At 40.1% G+C, this 22,287-nt stretch overlaps 4 protein-coding genes across 4 annotated transcripts; all 4 read right to left on the bottom strand.

The window, feature by feature from the left end:
* Positions 1-209: 209 nt before the first annotated feature.
* Positions 210-647, bottom strand: LOC115727008 (cytosolic sulfotransferase 5-like). The gene has a single exon (XM_030657117.2). The coding sequence runs from the start codon at positions 627-629 to the stop codon at positions 210-212; it is 420 nt and encodes a 139-aa protein (XP_030512977.2). The 5' UTR covers positions 630-647.
* A 1,575-nt stretch (positions 648-2,222) lies between these two features.
* Positions 2,223-3,324, bottom strand: LOC115756195 (cytosolic sulfotransferase 12-like). Its single transcript, XM_030695893.2, has one exon. The coding sequence runs from the start codon at positions 3,308-3,310 to the stop codon at positions 2,312-2,314; it is 999 nt and encodes a 332-aa protein (XP_030551753.1). The 5' UTR covers positions 3,311-3,324; the 3' UTR covers positions 2,223-2,311.
* Positions 3,325-14,741: 11,417 nt separating this feature from the next.
* Positions 14,742-15,746, bottom strand: LOC125315455 (cytosolic sulfotransferase 12-like). The gene has a single exon (XM_048280475.1). The coding sequence runs from the start codon at positions 15,744-15,746 to the stop codon at positions 14,742-14,744; it is 1,005 nt and encodes a 334-aa protein (XP_048136432.1).
* A 4,429-nt stretch (positions 15,747-20,175) lies between these two features.
* On the bottom strand, positions 20,176-21,189 carry LOC115756203 (cytosolic sulfotransferase 5-like). Its single transcript, XM_030695904.2, has one exon. It carries the CDS (start codon positions 21,187-21,189, stop codon positions 20,176-20,178), a length of 1,014 nt encoding a protein of 337 aa, XP_030551764.2.
* Positions 21,190-22,287: the final 1,098 nt, after the last annotated feature.

Genomic DNA, 22,287 nt, shown 5'->3' with positions numbered 1-22,287 from the left:
TGAATTTTAAATTTGATTTATTTTAATTTATTTTAAAGTGTAGAAGTCCACGTGGACTTCCTTTTTTTTTTTTTTAAATTTCATTTTACATTAAAATTTTGATTGAAAAAGTGACGTATTTATTTTCGTTGGAAATTATCGCCGAAGGCATCAAAGTGATCCTTTTGTCTTTGATTAGCACTACGGTGATTCGATTGAAACTTTTTGTACTAAAGTGATCTCTGTATACAACTTTTGACATCAAAAGTATCCTTTTCTCTATGGTACGCCAGTATGTGATCCCAGTAAGGCCCGTATAAGCTCACATTGCGGCAGAGCTTGTCGAACGACTCCTGCAGCGAGATCTCGCCCTTGTCCCTAGGCCTCAGCTTGTTGGCGGAGTGCCAGAACGAGACGAAGGTGTCCTTGGGGTTCTTGTACAAGTACACTAGCTTGCACTTGGAGTCCCTCACCGACTGCGGGAGCAACTGATAAGGCAAGTGGGTGGCGAAGAGCCTTGGGGGCGGGAGGGAGGCAAGGTCGGGAAGGTCCTGCTCGAGGTAGAGCTGTGATTCCAGATAAGGCACGAGGTCGTGAGTGTTTTGGCTCAGCAGAGGGTGCTGCAGTTGCAAACCGGAGCCTGAGTACATGGCCCGGTTGGGAGGGCGAAGAGGTTCACATCTCGAGATTTATGAACAGCGAAGACTTCTTCGTACTTCAAATTTTCAAGAATATTGGCGTTTGGTCACTAGTCATTATTTCTAGGTTTTTGCATCATCTGAAAACCACAAAAAAATGCAAGAAATCCATTTTAACAAAAAATTCACGGGATCTTCTTGTCTATTTGAAGGTATCATCACGGACACTTGGGGCCTGTCCGACAATGATTCTGATTCAAAAAAGTAATTCTGATTAGAATCATATTTTCCGATTCTACTCTATTGACACGTGATTTTTCAATCCCTTTTATTTTAGAAAAATATTTAAAATACTAAAAAATTACATGATTTGGTGGAAAAATTTTCAAATAAGAGTATGAAGTATCTTTATTTTCTTAAATAAGGGTTCGAAGTGGATTTTATTTCAAATAAGGACATGAGGTGACCATGACAGTTTCAAGTAAGGGCCTCATCTCGGCGGCCTGCCGGCCGACTAAATATTTTGGTCGTTCAAGGGCATTATCCCTCAAAAGATAGTTTTAACTTATTTTTTAGTTAAATTAAATTAAAAGTTACAAGTAAAAAAAGAAAAAGAAATACAGCCCTCTCGCCCGTGGTCGACACCCCATCGATGCCTCGGCGAGGGCCGGCAACCTTGCCAATCGGAGTGAGGGCCGGCGGGCCCTCGCTAGGAACGGGAGAGGGCCGACAATCCACGCCCGGACCTAGGCGAGGCCAGCACCCTCGCCCAAACTTGGGAGAGGGTTGCAACCCTCTCTTGTTTCTGGAAAGGGCTAGCAGGCCTTTGGCTGCGGTCGGTGGAGTCGCCGGTGGCCATAGGTGGGAGGGCTGCCCTCACGCTGCTTGTTGTTGTTATTGTTGTTTTTTTTTTAACTTTGATTTTTTAATTAGAAAAAGAAAAAGAAAAAAAGTACGAAAATACCCTTGATCAGCCCGTGTGGTCAAACCTTTTTTTTTAGATTATATGATAACTTTAGGTCCTTATTTAAAATAATATTCACTTCGTGTCTCTATTTGAAAAAATGAAGTTACTCTCGGCCCTTATTTGAAACAATGTCTATTTCAGGGCACTTCAAGTCTTTATTTCTTTGACAAAAAAAAAAAAAAAGGCTTTATTTCACTTGTCAAAAACAATTTAAAAACTTGTCAAAATTCTTTCAAAATTTCCTATGATTTGATGATTGAGACAAAATAGATTCACGTGAACATGGAACCGTAGACACAGCCGGGGTGTCATCAATTGGACGATTGCTTGACCGAGAAAATAGCCAGACCTTCAGTCTGTGTGTGTCAATTGTCTGATCTTCTTGAATCTTGATCATTAGCTATTTTCTTTTTAGAGCTGGGAAACAAAACCAAATTGAGATGTCTTCTTTTGGACCCGAGACGCACATATCCGTTGTCCTAGCAACTGAATCTATCTGACGACATAAAATAAGAAGTAGAATACCCATTAAATACATGTAGAAGACAACATGCCAAGAAGCTTCACACAGCAAGAAGAGAAAAAGGGATTGAACAGAATGGCAGAAGAAAAAGCCCATAATGTTTATCTTCTGCCAACAAACGAATCGTTTGTTTTTCTGTTTTTTCCCTAACATTTCGAAGGGGCTGACTCATAACCCACGGAAATTATTGAACGAGTGTGCGCACTATACGCACGAAAACTTCAACCCAGAACCATGCAGCTTCTCTTCCGTTACTTGGTCAATCCTGTCGGCCATCTCAACGTTCAGGAAATTCACCCAGTCTCCAACGTCGCCTCTCCTGAAGAAGGATTCCGTCTCTTCCCCTGAAGCCAACTTGCCACTCTTGTTCACCTCCAGGGCGCTCAAATTGTCGAAGCTACACAGCCTCAGTATCTCCTCCACGGCTCCATGTCTCGTCTCTTCTTCACTGAACGGACACCCCATGAACTCAGCCAGCCTCTTCAACTGAGGGTGCGGATCTTCCTTCATGTCCTCGAACTTCAAGAACAAAGCCCTCTCGGGGATCTCCGAGCTCACCCTGTGGTATCCCAGCACGTGGTCCCAGTATGGCCCGCACAAGCTCACGCCCCGGCAGAACTTGTCGAGCGATTCCTGGAGGCAGTTGTCGCCCTTGTCCTTGGGCCTCGCCTTGTTGGTGAAGTGCCAGAGCGAGATGAACGTGTCCTTAGGGTTCCTGCACAGGTACACCAGCTTGCACTTGGAGTCCCTCACCGACTGCGGGAGGGATTGATAAGGCAAGTGGGTGGCGAAGAGCCTTGGGGACGGGAGAGAGGCGAGATCGGGAGCATCTTCCAGGAAGTAGAGTTGGAATTCCAGGAAGGGCAGGAGGTCGTGAGGGTTTTGGCGCAGCAGAGGGTGCTGCAGTTTTGAGGAGCCCGAGAACTTGGCCCGGTTGAGGAGCGCGAAGAGGAGGGCCTTGAGCCAGGTGGAGCCGGACTTCGGGGTGGTGATGAGGAGGATGTCAGTGTCTCGGGCTCGGAAGTGTCTCTGGCAAGCGAGGACGCCCTTCAGGTGGCTTGTGGAGATCCAGAAGCCTTGGTACAAGTGGAGGGAGCTACCCACCCAGCCATCTTCGCGAGGGAGAGAGGGAATGAGGTCTCTGCATTCTTGAGGGATGTCATCTTCTTGCAAGTACTTTGGGATGGATGGAGTTTGAGCCATGGTTTTTCTAGCTACTAGAGCTAAAGGTTGATTTGAGGCTTCTGTAGTCTTACTATATAAAGGAAAGCTGGGGACCGATCCATGTACGTCTATGTTGATACCTAATTTTAGATTTTTTCTTATTGTATAAAAAAATTAGGGACTAACTTTAGTCCCTATAAAACATAATTAAATCATTTTTTGTTTTGTATATGATATTCGCATTGCACTTGCATTCAAACTAGATCGGTGGCAAACGAGCTCGAGTGTATAATTCCTACCTAATTAGTTGGGCTAAATCCATATAGATATCAATCTAGCCAAATGATTGGAGATTATCACGCGAGATATTTTGCAGACGATTTCTTTTGCTCAACAGCTTAGATTCTCAAGCCTATAAGAAAGATCCTGCTTTCGAAATGGGGAGGCCATTTCATTGACCATTCGGCCAGAGAGAGATCACGATTTAGAAAAACTAGAGAGGTAGAGATAGAGATAGAGATAGAGATAGAGATCGTGAGGGGGCTTCACCAGTAGAGGTCTCGTTCTGAAAAGAAGTGAATGCAGCCAAAAGCACAAGGAAGGGAGGAGACCTTGGAGCGGTGGGTTTTGTCTTGAAGGCCAATTCAAACACGACACAAAGAAAAAGAAAAAAAAAAGCTTCGTCAGGGAAGAAGAAGACGTGCGAAGAGAAGCGACGATAGTTTCATCTCCCTGTCTACAACCCAAGCTAAAGATTGGAGATTGAGGTCCCAGAGCTCTTAGCATCTCCTGTCCATTCCATGTCGGCATCCCAGGAATACCTTTAATTAGGAGTGATCGGTTCCCGGTCCGGTCCGGTTCCCCTAAAAAACCGGGAACCGGGGCCACGGGAACTGGACCGGTGATCCTGGTTCCCATTTTCCGGAACCGGGGACCGGACCGGCCACCCTAGGAACTGGGAACCGGACCGGACCGTCGGTCCGGCCCTATTCCCGATTGGTTCTAAGGAACCAATAACACGACAAATTTATTTGAGAATCGAGAACGATATAAAATAAGAATCTTTTTAAGGATCAACAAATATTTCACAGTAGTTAATTTATTGAGAAGCTGTTCAATTCCAATCTCAACAAAACCACAAACGGATCTGATTCTGCAAGAAGTAAAGCAACCAAAGACCAGATTTGTCCCCAGTGCGTCCATCAAAGCATCACCACACGAATCGACTATAAAAGAGGACACAAACGCCAAATTAGCTGGACAGAAAACTAGCAGAGAACCTCAAACCACAAAGTCAAGTCCCTGAAAATACAGTAAAATTCTCGACTACCCAAGAACGGCGACCCAAATCAGAAGGGCCCGGTTTTAAGTTGTACTCGTATAGAAGACACGGAGGAATCAAACGAGACGAGAGGTCCCTGACTGATCGCCCCTGGAATTTTTTATTTAAAATTCGATCGGTTCAGTCCGGTCCGGTCCTATGTCCCAGGAACTGAACCACCCGGCCGCTAGTTCTACCATTAAGAATCGGGAACCGGACTAAACCCATATAGAACAGGAAACCGGATCACCGGTCCGGTCCATTCCAGGTGGTTCCCGGTTCGGGCGGTCCGATTTGCTCATCCCTACCTTCAATGAAGACGTGCCACACTTGCAAGCTCCTTGGTAATATCTAGTAATTTTTTTTTTCCTTTTGTGCAGGTTTCTATCCTCTAAGGCCATTGATCCGCGACGGCTGTCCAGCCACCGTGAGCCTACCCGAAAAATATCTTCCAGCATATTTTTTGTTAGATTAGAAAACCGGTTCAAATTAGGGATTTATTTCCCTACTAACAAAGTGCGAATTCGGACTAATCTCAATTCTGAGATTTTGTCTCGATGGCGCGGGAATCGAGATATCAAATCTCAACCACTAGATTTGATTCCTCGATTCAATTTGTTATCAAATTTGAATTGGAAAATATTTTCAAAATCATGCATATCTTTATTTGCATACTTGATTTGTTGTTTCTTTATTTGAAAATTCAGAAAAAAGATTTAAAAAGATAAGGTTTATTAGAAATCTTATCTCAAAAGTTCAATTGCCTTATATAAGATTTCCTAAAAATCTTGTCTCATAGGATAGGCATTCATTTAGGAAGATATGATTTATTAGAAATCGTATCTAATAGATTGGGTGCATTAAATCTAATTTGCATATTAGATATAGATTGCATCTTCATTTAGATGGGATATTATAAATTAAAACATTTAGACTTAGGATTAAAGATTTCCTAGATAATTTTAGGGTTTAATTCAAATTATTTCTTAGATATTTAGGATGATCTTCATTTAGGATAGTTTTAATTTCATTAATAATTATCCCGAAATTCAGTCAAAAATACAAAAGATGTCTTGTGCATATGCATTCATATAATTTAGAACATTTCATGTCATGCATCTAGATAATGCATTTTATTTTACATGCACGTCATATAGGTTAGAACCATAATCGTCATGTCATATAGTTTTATATGTCATTTGCCATGCCACCAATTGCATGCCACATCATTCACATGTCACATAATTGCCATGTCATCCGCATGTATGCCATGTCGTTTGCTACATCATTTAGATTGCCATGTCATCGTATGGCCATGTCATTATTCGCATGTCTAGGTTCATTAATTTAGTTTACATGTTTAAATCATTTAGCCTAATGTTGAATGTCACTCAGGTTAAATTCATGACATTTTCACATGCCATCTAGACTAGGTTAATTTAGTCAATTCGTACGTCATTTAATTAGAATCGCATTGTCATTCTAGTTAGCCTCATTTTTGCATGTCATTAGAGTTGGGCCAAATAAATGCCTTGCATGCCATTTAGTTTAAGACTGCATATGCATTTCATTCATTTGCAGTCTTCATTAAACAAGTGAAAATCCAAAAAAATAATAATATTGCATTAGACTAAGTCTTACGCTTGGGAGATAAGCGTTAGGGTCTAGGCTGCAGCGTCCAAGTACGTTCCCTCTTTCCCTATCTTGCAATTTATTTGATGCTTTGATTATTTGATGTTAAATAATGTTTGTGCACCAGCATGATCACCCCACATGTTAGGACTTTAGATTAAAATCAATCCAAGCTGCCAACTTAAACATTTTCATTGGAATGAAAGGTACCGAAAGGGTGTTCATAGAAATATTAGCATAACCAAATCCCCGAACTTATTAATCTCCGGTTCGTAGGAGTAAAGTATTTCTCTCAATACTTTATTTAGGTGTCTAATCAGCCTATCGTAAATTGATTAGTGGCGACTCCAAATATAAAATCTTTGTATGACAATTGAACCTTAAGTTGCATTTTGGTAGAGCTTGGGAGAGCTTGAATTAGATTGGTTAATTTAACTAACTTGATAATCCATTAGCCTAAAAACCCGATTTTTAGGTCGCAATAGTCTACACGAGTTTCATGCGAATTCCTGCGTTTTGGGATCAATATGGATTAGATTCTCTTGTTTCTTCAAGAAAGTTATACAGAGATCTAATTTTATTTTTGGTCGGAGTACAAAGATATAATACGGAGGTATAATTGAAGGAAGAAAGCTGATAACATGACAATCTGACGGATCTGTCGGTTATTTCTAACCACAGTCACAACCTAAAATTAAGAAAATTTCAATTTTAGATTAATGGATTGCCAAATTAATTAATTAGACTAATTAACTTAGCTCGTACTCTCCCTCAGTCCTATCAAATCATGAATTATGGTTCATGTGATTATCTTTCAAAAGATTTTTTAATTTGGAGCTGCCACTAATCTTTTTTGGTAGGTAGATTAGATACCTGAATAAAGTATTGGGAGAATACTTATTTTTTACAAACCAGAAATTTAGGTTCGGGGACTTAATAACATTAACTTTTCAATTGACTCCCTTTCGATACCCTTTTTTTTTTTTTTTTATGGTGAAAGACTTGAATTGGCAAATTCAATTGATTTAGCTTGAAGATCAAGGTGCAATTATTTTTAGGGTTTTCTTGATGAAATGAATGCAATATGCATGAATGCAATGCAACTATGACATGGATGAAACTACTATATGATGTTATGACAAAGTATTCTAAATTACATGACAGGAAGATGATCATCCATGATCACTTTGAAAAAATCAAATTTTGATGCTAATAAATATGAATTCTACCCTAGATGACGTGTAATATGAAATCTAACGTAGAGTGACATGAGATATGATTTAGTTAAACTATATGACATGATATAAGATATGAATGAAGATGACGTGCAAGGATATGAATTCTATTCTAAATGACATGTGAACATATGAAACAATTAGAATAACCTACGATCCTATCTAAATGACATGGACATGTGAATTACCTATGCAAAGCTACACGGATGGAATGCGAAACAATTATTTAGGCATTCTAATCATATGAGATGCAAATAGCTATGCCTAGAGTTCATTCACTAAAGATGAGGGCTAAACTTTAAATTAAAGTTCCTAACGTGCAAACTAGGCTAAAATAAATCTATGCCCTAAATGGTATGATATACATGAACATAACATGACATGATATGATGTGAAAGAATGGCCAATATCTAAACTATGTGAGATGCAAATGAATGACTTCCCCTTTGGAATTTTCAGTTTTATTAGATGTCTAAAGAACCAGATTCAAAATGTTAATGACAATTAACATAAATTAAAAATTGATTTCTCAAAGTTTAATGTTATATTAAAAGCAATCTTGATGTTTAATTCCGAAAAATTCATTCGAGACCAAGACATGATGTTTTTGTGATTTTTAGAAAAATGAATCGAATGAATCTTGAGCATAATACACCTTATAATCCGCATTTTCCGATAACTTCACCTCATACCCAAAGGTTAGGGTCGGAATGGAAATTTTAGTCACGTCATAACCGGGATAGGGTCGGATGGTGAATTTAGGTATTGGATTAGAGTCATACCCAAATATTACAGGTCGGATAGTAAAATCCAATTTCATGAAATTGTCGGTCCGATCCCAAGGGTACGGGATTTGACAGATAATTTGTAGATTATAAAATTATTTGAATAAAAAAATGAAACTATAGTAAAAAAAATTGAAATTTCCGACTACCTAGGGGAGATAAAAAAAAATTGAATTATAAAGGGCAAGATTGCCCCATCCGCAAAGGATCACATCTTTAAAATACTTGCAAAAATAATCTTCGAAGATATGATATATTCAAAAGATATGTTCAGGATTTCAGAAGATTTCAAATTAAATATGCCAAATATTCTGAAAAATATGAAAAATATTCAAAGGTATGCACAATATCCACAAGATTTATTCACGATTCAGAATTTCCGGTTAGGCAAATATAATCTATACAAAACTTATATCCATATTCATCAAATATTCACTCAATATTCAAATCATGCAAATAATTTTCAGAATATCTCGAGATAAAGATGTTACCTCGTTAGGATATTATCGAAATTTTGAAGATGCAATCTTAGATTGCCGAGTTGCTTGCCAACCAAGGAATCTTGTGGATGGAGGCTCGCGATGGTGCTCAACGGGGTAGAATCCCAGCATCAAACTTGAGCTTTAATTGGCACCAAGCGACAAGGAATTTGCGCCAAAATAGTGTAGTAATCAGCCCCGAACTGTGAGCAAGAAATTTGCACTGACATAGTTAATAAAACACTGGAAAATAGTGTTGTCTTACACTCCAAACAACAATAAAAACGAGCCTCTGTCAATTACAAATTCCGATGCCGAATAGTGATTAAATTAGTCCTCGAACAGCAGTTAGGGACAAAACAGCAGCAGATTTGGCCACTGAGTAGCCGGTGTCGGCAGTTGCGTCAGGCTTCAGCGGTGCGACAACAGCGAGCTTCACGTGGCGGCAGCACGGCGGGTTCACGGGAACAACGGCTATGGAGCAAGATTGAGCAGAAACCGCCATATCAACTGGGGTGTGGCTGAACAGAGCACGTCTGGATTCAGCGGGACAGAGGCGGCAATAGACGATCTCGAGCAGGCACCGGCGTGGCAACTAAGTGTAATCTATAATTTCTAAGCAAAAATAGCTAACCCGTAAACCCTAGACTTAATGATGCTTATATAGACAAAAGATTAAGAAGTCGGGGGCTCAGGGTTTCTAATTTTCGCAAAATAGCCCATTTGAATAAAAACTTGATTTGATTGAGTCATAAAAGGTCTAAATTGCACTAATCCAAGCCACAAACTAGTTGAAATTTTCGGTTCAGCCATGTACATAGGCTAGCCGAAATTCTCAAACCAATTTGGACATGGATTGTGTCTCATCGGGTTCAGTTAAACTTATCTTTGAATTAGAAAGTATTTCAACAAAGGCTTTTTCCCAAATTGTGAATTAAATGAGCTGAATTAAGCACAAGAATAGACCTAATGGTCTAAGGATTTTCAGTACATCCTCTCTTTCATTGCCGAAAATTTTATGTGGGCTCAAGTTCACTGCTCATCAAATTTTGCTTCGATTTTCAACCGTCGGTTCAATGCAAAGGATGCAATGTATGCGAAACTAAATTAATTACACAATGCATGAAAATCGAATTAATTATTTTTGGAAGGAACTAAACTAATTCCTGATTTTTATGCAAAATAAATGATTAAGGGAAAATCAAAATTTATGTGTCAACACTACACGATCTCCCAATCAATAAGTGCTTTATGCAAAACATGTGGTGATGGTATGTAGGTCTACAGTTGAGATTGAACCGTCTCCGACAAGACAGTCAAGGAAACATTCCCTTGAAGAAAGTTGTTAGCTTGACAGTTTGATAGTACTTTTAGTTATTTTTTACCACACGATCTCCTAATCAATAAGTGCTTTATACGAAACACGAAATGATGGTGTATGGATCTTTGATTGAGATTGTACCGTCATTGACAATGCTGTCACGGAAGCATTTTTCATAATTGGAAAGGCAGGAATAATAAACCCATACAACTCCCAATGAGATTCTTCTTCTATTATCATACACTTCATTAAGCTAAGATATATTTTAATAGAAATATTGAAATGTTCAATGTTACATCTGCGTATGAATTTGGTATCAATTATTCATGTTATATATTCTCCCGTAGTATACGAAGTCGATTCTTCCACCAACCAAGAATAAATCATTTCATGTAGGGCCAGCCATTCTGATTTCAACTTGCATTTTCTTTGGTGGTTGTCGGAGACTGGTGTTCGGCATTTAATATACAATTAAAGAGCTTGAAGTTTGTGACGGTGGATATGCAAATTTTTGTAATGTCAATGGAGAAATTAACAGGATCTTGCAATTAAATGAATGTGAAATCACAAGAGAAACAAACTAGGAATGACAAAGGCCCTTACAGATTTACGTGGTTCGGTCATAGTGTCGGTATCTATATCTACAATGACAACCGTCAACAAATAATGCACTATGCTTGGAGAATTAGAATTATAATTGCTCACAAGTTTGAGTGTTTCCTACACCTTGATAAGCTCGAACCCAAAATGTTTGCAAATAAGTCACTCAAATAGATGTCTAAACTCACAAATCACCTTATATTCAAATAAGACGCACCAACCTTAGGTCGGGTCTCGGTCCGGCCAAAACTTTTTTTTTTTTTTTTGTCTCATAAAAAAGCACAAACTTTATGTCATGCCTCAATTTTGGCTCAAACTCTTTTTTGTCCCATAAAAAAACATCATCTTTATTTTTTATCTCAATTATGGCCCAAATTTTATATTGTTTCACAAAAAAGGGCCAACATTTTGTCAATATGACCCCCATCAAGTTTTCGTCCAATGTTGCCATGATAAATATTAGTTGTGTCATTCCACGACTACTCAACAATTTCTCAAAGGAAACTCGATAGTGTTTGAATTTAAGCACCAACTGAAAATTGGTCTATTTTCATGAGAAAAAGAAAGTTCAGGCCATAATAGATACACGATAGGCCTAAGATAAAGTTAGCGCTTTAGAATTGGTACTCGAATTAAAATTGATGCTTTTTCGAGAAATCGGGCCCAAGAATTTCCTTTTAAAGTGCGTCCTAAAGTGCTCTCTGTTTAACTTTTCGGATGTAAACTATGCGGTTGTGGCTTTTTCGGAAAGAAATTTGCTAGCTTGACAGTCTGATAGTATCGTCGGTTATTTCTAGTCGCACGATCTTCCAATTAATGAGTGTTTTATGCAAAGCATACGATGATGGTGTGTGAATCTACAATTGAGATTGCACTGTCACTAGCGATCTTGTTAGAAAAGCATTTCCTTTTAGAAAGGGAGTTGCTAGCCCGAGAGTCTAACAAGACCGTCGGTTATTTTTTACCGCTCGATCTCCAAATCAATGAATTTTTTATGCAAAACACGCAATGATGGTATGTGAATCTACGGTTGAGATTATACGATCACCGACAATACAATCGGGAAAGCATTTTTCTTTCAGAAATGGAGTTGTTAGCCTGACGGTTTGACAGTAGTGTCGATTATTTCTGACCGTACGATCTCTTAATCAATTAGTGATTTATACAAAACACGTGATGATGGTGTGTGAATCTACGGTTGAGATTGTATTGTCACTAACAATATCGTCGGGAAAGCATTTCCCTTTAAGAAAGGGAGTTGCTAGCCTGACGATCTAACAACATTGTCAATTATTTCTGACCGAACGAACTCTCCATCAATTAGTGATTTATGCAAAACACGCGATGATGGTGTATGAATCTATGGTTGAGATTGTACTGTCAGGAAAGCATTTCCCTTTAGGTAAGGAAGTTGCTAGCTTGACGGTTTGACAATACTGTAAGTACTGAAAAGAGGAGAATAAAAGCAAATCTTTATTTTTCCTTTATGTGACAAAGACTTACTTTTGGATTGGAACCCATCGAATATTTAGTTTCACTTTTTCCTTGTGTGGCTTTTAGAGAGATCTTCACTTACATCATCTTCATATATTAGATGAAATCAAAACAGGCAATCAAAGGAATTCAAACTCGATCATGGTAAAATCTTGGATAGGTATCTCTCGCAACAACAAGGACTTTTAGCTACTTAAGGTTCCAATCAATTATTCCAATCCACATCACTCGATTTGATTCGAGTTACGCATGACATAATTTAGCATGAACAAGGAAGAGTGTATAGACAAGAAAAATCTAGTCTTAATTATTTTAGATGTTAAACTTTATTGTCTAGACTCGTAAAGGGCTATTATAATCAATTTTATCATTTACAAAGTATAGTTGCGTCAAACTGTTAGGTAATGAGTTCTAGTTCACATTTCATACTACACGAAGTATATGATGCAAATTTGTACTGTGTACTTTTTCATTATGATGCTTTTTCATAATGTAAATTTTACATTTCATGATTTTTGCACTCTTTTAAGTTTATTTTGTACTCATTAGGTTTGATGACATATCTTGCAAAATCCCTAGTAAAAACTGATAATCTGTATGTGCAAATGGGTGGTCGAAATTGAAAGGGGCATCTTCATCTGACTGACAACTATGCCAAAAGAAGACAGGCGTCAGGCATGACGGCACAATCCAAATGACTTTGCATTACTAGGTCGAAATGATTTCGACTCGTCTCAGTCCCCGGAAATGACAGCCGACAAGTGACAAAATAAACTTTAAATCAAGTTTTTAGCTCTCATTTTGTTTGTTTTGAGGCATAGTTTTGTTCGGATGCACGCGTGAGTAATTTGCCTAAAAGAAATCTCATATCGGAGAATTGATGTGGTGTAAAGTAGTTAATATATCTTAATTACCACATAACTCATTATTTTAAGCTTTTGAGTGAATGTTCTTCCAACCGTATATGTTAACGGGCTTGGACTTGTGGTCCCTCTTGGCTATTTTCTCATGTAAAAGTATCAGATTTCTGCTGCGCGCTCCCATCAAATGGTATCGGAGCCGATGTTGGTGTCCTATGCGGTTCTTGTGTGGGCCCAATCCCATACGTTTACTAAGTGAGCCCAATGGTAGACTTCATGGTTATGAAGTTGGGCCTTGATGGAGACTCAACTTGGGATAAGTTGATATAGAATGATACCCGAATTGAAAGGGAGTGGACCTAACACCGAGCTCACATGTGAGAGAGAGATTGTTATGATGCACATGTAAGTGAGTTGTGTTAAAGAAATCCCACATCGGAGAATTGAGAGCAGTTAATATATCCTAGTTGGCTCATAACTCATTAGCTTAAGCTTTTGAGTGAATGTAGTTCTAACTAGATATGTTGACGAGCTCGGGCTTGGGCTCTCTCTTGACGATCTTCTCATGTAAAAGAATTAGACTTCCGTTACGCACTCTCATCAGGTTTTGTGGTGCATTGAGTTTTTTCTAGCTATGGCTTGGCTGCTAAAGGAGAATGGCAGGGTTTGATGCTTTTGTCGCGATGGTTTGCATAAATATAGCGGCGTTATTGGCTAAAAAAATCTAAGGTGGGCATCATATTAACACTGTTGTCTTTTATCTTTTCACACTAGAATTACGAAGGGAGACATGACGACCGGTGCCAATGATCCTTGGACGTCATCACAGGCGTCACCATCCCGCTCTCAAGATCCGAATGTTCAAGGCTGGCGAATTCGTCATGGCAGCTTCGTGAAAATGCCAGCTCGGAAGTCTCCCCACAAAACGTATGTCGCAGTAGGGCTCGCCTATGATGTAAATCGAACTCGGTGGCCTCATTGTCACTAGGCGCCCCCATGCACCACAACAAAAACTAAATTAAACTGCGATTTTTAGGGTTCCACCCGGAGCTTTAAGCTCTGCAACTGTACTTATGTAGTTTTTGTCTGCCTCTAGGGGAGAATGAACTACGGAAAACAGAACTGTGGGGGTGTGGCTTTGAGATCCTCCCACCGTTTCCACGTTCCAGTATCTTTCGATTTTTCGTTTCGTGTATTTGTTCATTGAGCTTCGTTAGCATAATAATTTTTAGGTGACTGTGAGAGTAATAATATGTTGTACAAATTTTTGAAACAGTGGACCTGCAAAAGCTGGCAGCACTCAACCGAGAGAGAGAAAGTTCCAGCTGCACACCACTCGGTTTGGTCTCTCTTTCGTTCCCTCTTCTTCATCATGAACTTTTTTTTCTTTTCAGAGCTTGGAAACAAAACAAAATGAAACCAGAATACTCATCGAACTACAACACAGATAAAAGACCATATGCCTCGAAGCTTCCCACAGCAAAAAGAGAAGAGGGAATTGAAAAGTCATTACAGAAGATAAAACCATAAGCTCCCAGCGTGAAGCAAGGCAGCTTTGTTCTTAGCCAACTACGTGTTGGCCAAATTACATCTGCAAACGCCAATAGTGCAACATAAATGAAGACTACAATCACAACCTTGAATCGTCCCACTGTGGAGACGAAGCCACGATTCGCGATGCCTCTGAAAATCTTCGAAACTAACACATAATGCAGGGAAATTATTGGATGAGTATTGTACGTACTAAAACTTCAATCCAGAACCATAAAACTTCTCTTCCATGGCACCGTCTATCCTCTCCCCCATCTCGGCACTCATGTAATTCACCCAATCTCCGACCTCGCCTCTCCTGAAGAACCACTTCTTCTCTAGTCCGGTCGACAAATTCCCGCTCTTGTTCACCTCCAAAGCACTCAAATTGTCGAAGCTACACATCCTCAGTATTCCCTCCACAGTCCCGTCTCTCAGTTCTTCTTCGCTGAATGGACACCCCAAGAAATTGGCCAACCTCCTCAGGTGAGCACGTGGGTCCTCTTTCATCTCCTCGTACATCACGAACAACACCTTCTCGGGCGTCTCTGAACTCGCCTTGTGGTAACCCAGCACATGGTCCCAGTGAGGCCCGAACGCGTTCAGCCCTCGACAGAACTTGTCAAGACTCTCCGGGAGCGGAATCTGGCCCTTCTCTTCGGGCTTCAGCTTGTTGGCGAAGTGCCACGATGAGATGAAGGTGTCCTTAGGGTTCCTACACAGGTAAACCAGCTTGCACTTGGAGTCCCTCACCGACCGTGGAAGCAAGGTATAAGGCAAGTGGGTGGCCAAGAGCCTTGGGGACGCGAAAGCAGCGAGATCGGGATTTTCTTGCTTGAGAAAGAGCCTGAGCTCCAAGCAGGGGACGAGGTCATGCGGATTTTGGATTAGGAGAGGGTGGCGTTGCTGTGAGTCGGAGTTGGCATACTTGGCACGGTACAACAGGGCAAACAGGATGGCCTTTAGCCAAGTGGTGCCGGATTTCGGGTTGGTGGCGAGAAGGATGTCAGAGGAGTGAGCTTGGAAGTGGTTTTGGCAAGCGAGGATGCCGTTCAAGAACCGAGAGGGGAACCAGAAGCCCTGATACAAGCAGAGAGAGCCGAAGGTCCAATCTTCTTCCGAAGGGAGAGAGGAGAGCAAGTCTTTGCATTCTTGCGACACGTCGTCGTTTCCGAAGTACCTTGCACGGGAAGTGGGAGGAGGTTGAGAGGCTTGCATGCTGGTGGTGATTGTGGCGGAGGAGGAGGAGGAGGTGGAGAGTTTGAGTGAAGGTATTGAAATTCTGATCAATTTATCCTAGAAAAGTCCATCTGTTACGAACTTCTATATGTGTCTCCAAAAGGATGAAATGGTACTATATGTATCTGTTGAAATATAACACGCGAAAATTAATTAGGATTTTACAAATAAGTCAATGCTGAAGTATAGAAAAATAGCGCGAAACGATAAAGACACCATAGATTATGTGGTTAATCCCGAATATCGGTACCTATAAGAGCCAGTAAAAATAATCTATTATAATTGGAGAATCGGATTTACAATAAATCAATACACTCGTGTTTTCCGTACTTAGATTATATTCAAATTCAAAATGTTTACAGATAAAATAACTCTCAATTAGGTATAATAAAAAACACTAATCTCACAGAGCGCAAATCGTGCATTCGGACTTATCTTGCACGGCCGAAAAAGAACGTTGCAGTTCGTCCTTTTTCTTTCCTTCGCGACCCGGTACCGTTTTTTCCCTGTGCGGCTAGTACTCTTTTTTTCGTCTCGGCTATTTATGGGGTCCACTGTGTGCTGCTACTTTTCCTTTTGTTCATTATCTGACGAGGACTAATTCACCCATGGGCCCCACTTGCTTCCTTTCTCTTGGTACGGCCACAAAACCTTCACGTTTTCTTTTTGCAGCAATTAGATAAGTCCAAAGCTTCATCTTGATCAAACTTGGAACATTCACGAAATTGCCACCAGTACCAAAAGATAAAAAAATAAAGCAACATCAAGACTCCAATAAATATCAAATTTCGTACTGGGGTTAAACTCGAGACATATTTTAATAGTATCATCCAACAAACACCCTCGGCATGAGATACACTACAAGAAAGAATATCAAGGCACAATAAAGGTACCCACCATTACAGTTTGAACTCTTCGGAAGAAATTTGAAAATGCTGTATTATGAGACCGTTTAATAATATTGTAGGAGATCGAAAGAACTAATAAATCGAAATGAGAGCTTATGGAGATGATATCATTGACCAAAGTGTAGTTGCAAAATATTGGTAACTCTTACCAGAAAATACAATCCTATTATCGCCTCTGCAGAAGAATCTAAGGATTTCAAAACTCTTTCAATGAGTGAATTAATTGGCTCTACCAAAGCGCAAAATAAAAAGACCGATTTCACAAGATGAAGACTTAGTTGAAAGCGCCTTTCCATCTAAAATAACGGCCTCATATATCTGAAAATGGTGAAGGAGTTTGTGGCAAAAATAAAGGAGGAGAAACCTCTTTAAAGGAAAAAATATCCTCACCGTAGTATTAGCAAACAAACAAGTCACTTGGAAAATATTGTTGGATTTTGATGTAAACCACAATGCCAAGGCTAAGCGGCAAATGGCAAATAGAATGATGCATGATATATTGAGATTGGGTGTAGTAATCGCGTGACAAGGGATGGAGGTAGACATGGCGAAATGGAACCGGAAGCCCGGAACTAGCCCGTTGATCGAGCCCACGATTCCGACCTGTTTTTTTTTTTTTTTTTTAAAAAAAAGGGGAGGAGGCCCGGAGGGAAAGAGCTGTTGGGCCCGGGAATCGGAACCGGCCCCTTCAAGGGCCGGTTCCGGTTCCACTTGTTTTAGGAATTGGAACCGGCGGTTCCGACGAACCGGCCATGTGTAGATGGAGGTATTGATTGACTCATCAATGCCATATCTAGATGAAAGTCGGTATAAATTATGAGCTGTCAAGATAGCCGATGTCTTTGACACACACAAAAAAAAAAAAAAAAAAAAAAACCGATGTCAGGCATACAGTCATTGAAGATAGAACTAGGCCTAGATTGGCCGTCAGCGGGACTCCTCCCATTACCCTCGAAGAAAGTATTTGATGTAGGGCCAACTATTCTAATCTCAACTTGCATGTCATCTGGCTGTTCTTGGAGATCAGCGTTGGGCCAGCAATTCCGGTTGGAAATTGCTTGGTATTTTGGCTGTCCACGGAGCTTGAACTTCGTGCCTGTGGATGTGCTAAAACCTAAAAGTGACTTTTTAATAGGGGTGTGAAAAAAACAAAAAAAATAGGAGTGTGCAACCGGATCTTTACCTAGAACCCAGATCGGACCACCTGAAAAATAGGTCCGCGAACCGATTCTAAATTTTGGAAACAGGTTGGAACCGAGCCGGTTCTCAATTCCAAGTACCTAGGAACCAGACCGATTTTGAAATCGATTTTTAATAACTGGTAAAAAAAACCTAGTCCCATTCGTCTCATCTCCTCTATTTTTAATGAATTGTAATTTTTATTGCTCATATTAAGGATTGTTGCTTTTGGTGGATAGTGAGTTTTATTATTCATCTTTTACTTTGAATCGTTTCATTGCTACTTATATTATTTTGTTGAAAAAAATGAAATAAAAAAAATAGGTTCTCTAATAGATCCTGGAACTGGATAAAAAAAAAAAAAAGAGGATAGGTTTCAAAACATGTTCTAGGACAAACATGATAGGTTCTAGGTTCCAAAAATTTGGAACCGTCTATAACATGGTCGGTTTCACGGTCTAGATTCGGAATCTACCCACCCGACCCGTGCTCACCCTACTTTTCAATGCGAGAATTTACTATCACAATATTCTGATTTTCAGCGGCTGATGCCCTCTAGCCCTTGACCTTTAGATTCGAGGTTTCAATCCCTTAACTTCTGTAAGTACGTGATTTTGGACCAAGACCCTTATTTGCATTGACCTTAGGTCGCAATTTTTGCACATAAAGTTGCTCATGAGAGAGTTTCATACATTCTATAAAACAATCCAAAAGCAATCCTAAGAATCTTCGAAATCAAGAAAAAAAGTAAAAGAAAGTTCTAAACCTATTGTTTTGGTACCAGTTCAATCTAACATGCTAATTTTGAACGAGAATCGTTGACGTGGACGCCAATTATTCTACGTAGCACGACTGATGCTTACGTGAACAATTTTTGTACAACTTTGTTTAATTTTTTTTTTAATTTTTTCCTATCTTTTGTCTTTCCCCTTTTCTTTTAACCAGTGGCGAGTTGGCCACCTGTCATAGTTGATTCTCGGCCTAAATTTGCAACATGGACTGAATTGTTATCAATGTGAAAATGTTTACAATTAAATTGGTACCATTACAATATATTTAGGACTTTTTTTTAGGAATTTTTCCGATGCATCTCGTATATATTTTGAGTCATCCCTCAAAGATATTATTATAGTAAAAAAAACAAAATTTTCTCGAGGATTGAGTCTTACCAGCGAATTATTGCTCTGGACCGCTGCATGAGCAAGCCAGAGATGAGATGAGATAAGCCTGTGTGTGTCAGTTATTTTATGGGTACTTTCTTCTTTATGGCCATCTTTTTTTCAGAGCTTGGGAACAAAATCAAAATTTACTTATCTTCTTGTACCTGGGGACTCGTACATCCGTTGTCTAGCAACTCAATCTATTATGGTTGTGTGTTAAGAACTAGAATAATCTTTAACCTACTGTAAGAATTAAAGCGATTCTGTTCTGTGAAAATTCATAATCAAACAATGATCTTAGATCTTCATGGTTATCACAACAGGAGAGATTAAGGCATAACTTTATCCATGGCGATAACCTTGATGAAATAATGAACTTGAGAAAGTAATAACCTCGAGAAAACAATAACTTTGAGAAAATGATCGCTCCTAAGTAGGAGAAATGAAGAAATTCGATTTCTCTTTCTCTTAACTTATTTTATCTAGAGGGTAGAATACAACTTTCATTGTATATAGATGGAGAGAGGACTGGGCTTTTTGCATAGGCTATCAATAGATGCCTTCATTAAAGGCATTCATTAAATATTATACATCCATCTTTATGACATTCATCTTTTCGTCTTCCATCTCTTAGACTTCCGGCTCTTAGCCTTCCATCGGTTATCAGCATAATTAGTAAACCATCAATTATATCATGCGGGTCATAATTATCCTTACATTTGCAACACAAATGGGAGACCAAAAGCCACGAAGCGCCACGGAGCAAAAGGAAAAGAAGGAATTGAACAGAATGGCAGAAGATAAAACCCATAAGCTCCCCGCAAGAAGGAAGCCAGCTTTTTTATTAGCCAACTACGTGTTGGTCAAATAACATCTGCAAATACCAATAGTACAACACGAAAAGGAAGACTAGAATCACGACCTTGAAGCATCTAACCATGGAGACGAAGCCACGGTTGACAATGCCACTGAAAATCTTTTATTCTATAGCATGAGAAACACACTTACTTTATTGACCTCTCTAGAGTGCGAACAATCCGAACGTTTCTTGGTTTTTCAATTTTTTTTTTTTAAAGATTTATTTGCGTTTTCCTTGTCCCCCATCAAACCAAACATATTCGAAGCTTACACATAACACATGCAAATTGTTGGATGAGTGTGTTATTTGTCCTTGAACTTCAACCCAGAACCATGCAGCTTCTCTTCCATTGCTTGGTCAAACCTGTCGGCCATCTCAGCACTCAGATAATTCACCCAATCTCCAACCTGACCTCTCCTGAAGAACGACTTCTTCTCTGGTCCAGTCGACAACTTCCCGCTCTTATTCACCTCCAATGCACTCAAATTGTCGAAGCTACACATTGTCAGTATCCTCTCCACAGTCCCGTCTCTCAGTTCTTCATCGCTGAATGGACATCCCACGAAATCGGCCAACCTCCTCACGTGAACACGCGGCTCCTCTTTCATCTCCTCGTACGTGAGGAACAGCACCTCCTCGGGCATCTCCGACCTCACCTTGTGGTAACCCAGCACATGTTCCCAGAAAGGCCCGAAGGTGCTCAGCCCTCGACAGAACTTGTCGAGGCAATCCGGGAGCGGAGTCCGGCCCTTCTCTTCGGGCATCAGCTTGTTGACAAAGTGCCATAGCGAGATGAAGCTGTCCTTAGGGTTCCTACACAGGTAAACCAGCTTGCACTTGGAGTTTCTCACCGACTGCGGAAGCAAGGAATAAGGCAAGTGAGTGGCAAAGAGTCTCGGGGGTGCGAAAGAAGTGAGATCGGGTTTTTCTTGCTCCAAATACAGCTTGACCTCCAAAAAGGGCACGAGGTTGTGGGGGTGTTGGGTTAGGAGAGGGTGGTGTCGCTGCGAGTCGGAGTCGGCGTACTTGGCACGGTTCAAGAGAGCAAAGAGGATGGCCATGAGCCAGGTGCTGCCGGACTTTGGGCTGGTGATGAGGAGGATGTCGGAGGGGTGAGCTTGGAAGTGGCTTTGACAAGCAAGGACACCCTTTAACGTCCACGGGAAGAACCAGAAGCCCTGGTACAAGTGGAGAGAGGCGCCGTTCCAGCCTGCATCCGAAGGCAGAGAAGAGAGCAAGTCTTTGCATGCTTGCGACACGTTGTCGTCTCGCAAGAACTTTGCGTAAGGAGGAGGAGGAGGTTGGGAGGCTTGCATGGTGGAGATGGAGGAGGAGGAGGAGGAAGTGATGGAGAGTTGGAGTGAAGAATTATTTCCTACTTGCAAATATATTGGCCCGCGAAATGAACCATGTGCTTCTGACAAAAAAAAAAAAAAGAACATTCATTGCTCAATTTTTTGATTCTGACTATGAAAAAGTGATATATTTAACATCAATTTCAGTTGTGCACCGTGTAAATATTTTTTCTATTTTATGGAAATACAAGAAATTGAGCAATGAATGTTTTTTTGTTTTGGTCAGAAGCACATGGAGTGATGTCGATGAATCAATGAGGTTATATTGGTATGTGTGAAATGGATATCGATGGGTAAATGAAAATGTAAGATAGATTATGATCTATTACCAACCAAGAATCACGATCGAGATTGACGAAGTTTGCCACCAAAGCATATTAAATATCACTAGCTAAGGAGACAGTATTTCGGATAGGAGAAGCTCACCATTAAGACTTAGAGAATATCAGAATATCACCAGCCGAGGACTTGGAGAATATTAGAATATCACCAGCCAAGGATACAAAGCTTCTTTGGCTCACCACTAAGGAAGAAATCCAACTTTCAAGGATACAAATGCCAGTGATAGCAAAGACAAATCTCATATATTCTCAACATTCATATGGTTGTCCTACGTTTGAGATTTCGTCTCCCTATATAGAGGGATTATTACAAAAGAGAAAGAAAAACATTAAAGACATGGAAACTACCCAACATTAATGACATAAGAACTATAAAAGGTATTTTCTAATACATTAAAATACCTAGAGACTTGCACTTTGACTCTTGAAACCTAAGACATATTTAAGACTCTTAAAACTAGAACTAAAGACACTGATACTGCATGTACTTCGGGAGACCTACAGGAGCGCTAAAAAACTGGATTCACAAGGAAAGATGTTAGCAAAACCTTCACGGAGCACTCGAAGAAAATGGCGTAGTCCGACACAAGGGAAGGGCAACTGGGCATGTGACGTGCGATGAGAATTGGACTAAAAACCCCTTTAGTAAAGAAGCACATGCGTGGACAGTGGCAGCTGCATCAAGGAATTCGGTTATGGGTGTTAATGCTGGCCTATC

Source organism: Rhodamnia argentea, chromosome 6 (assembly GCF_020921035.1).
Source record: "Rhodamnia argentea isolate NSW1041297 chromosome 6, ASM2092103v1, whole genome shotgun sequence".
In the NCBI taxonomy this organism is placed as follows: Eukaryota; Viridiplantae; Streptophyta; class Magnoliopsida; order Myrtales; family Myrtaceae; genus Rhodamnia; species Rhodamnia argentea.
This window is presented reverse-complemented; position numbering and strand designations above follow the sequence as displayed.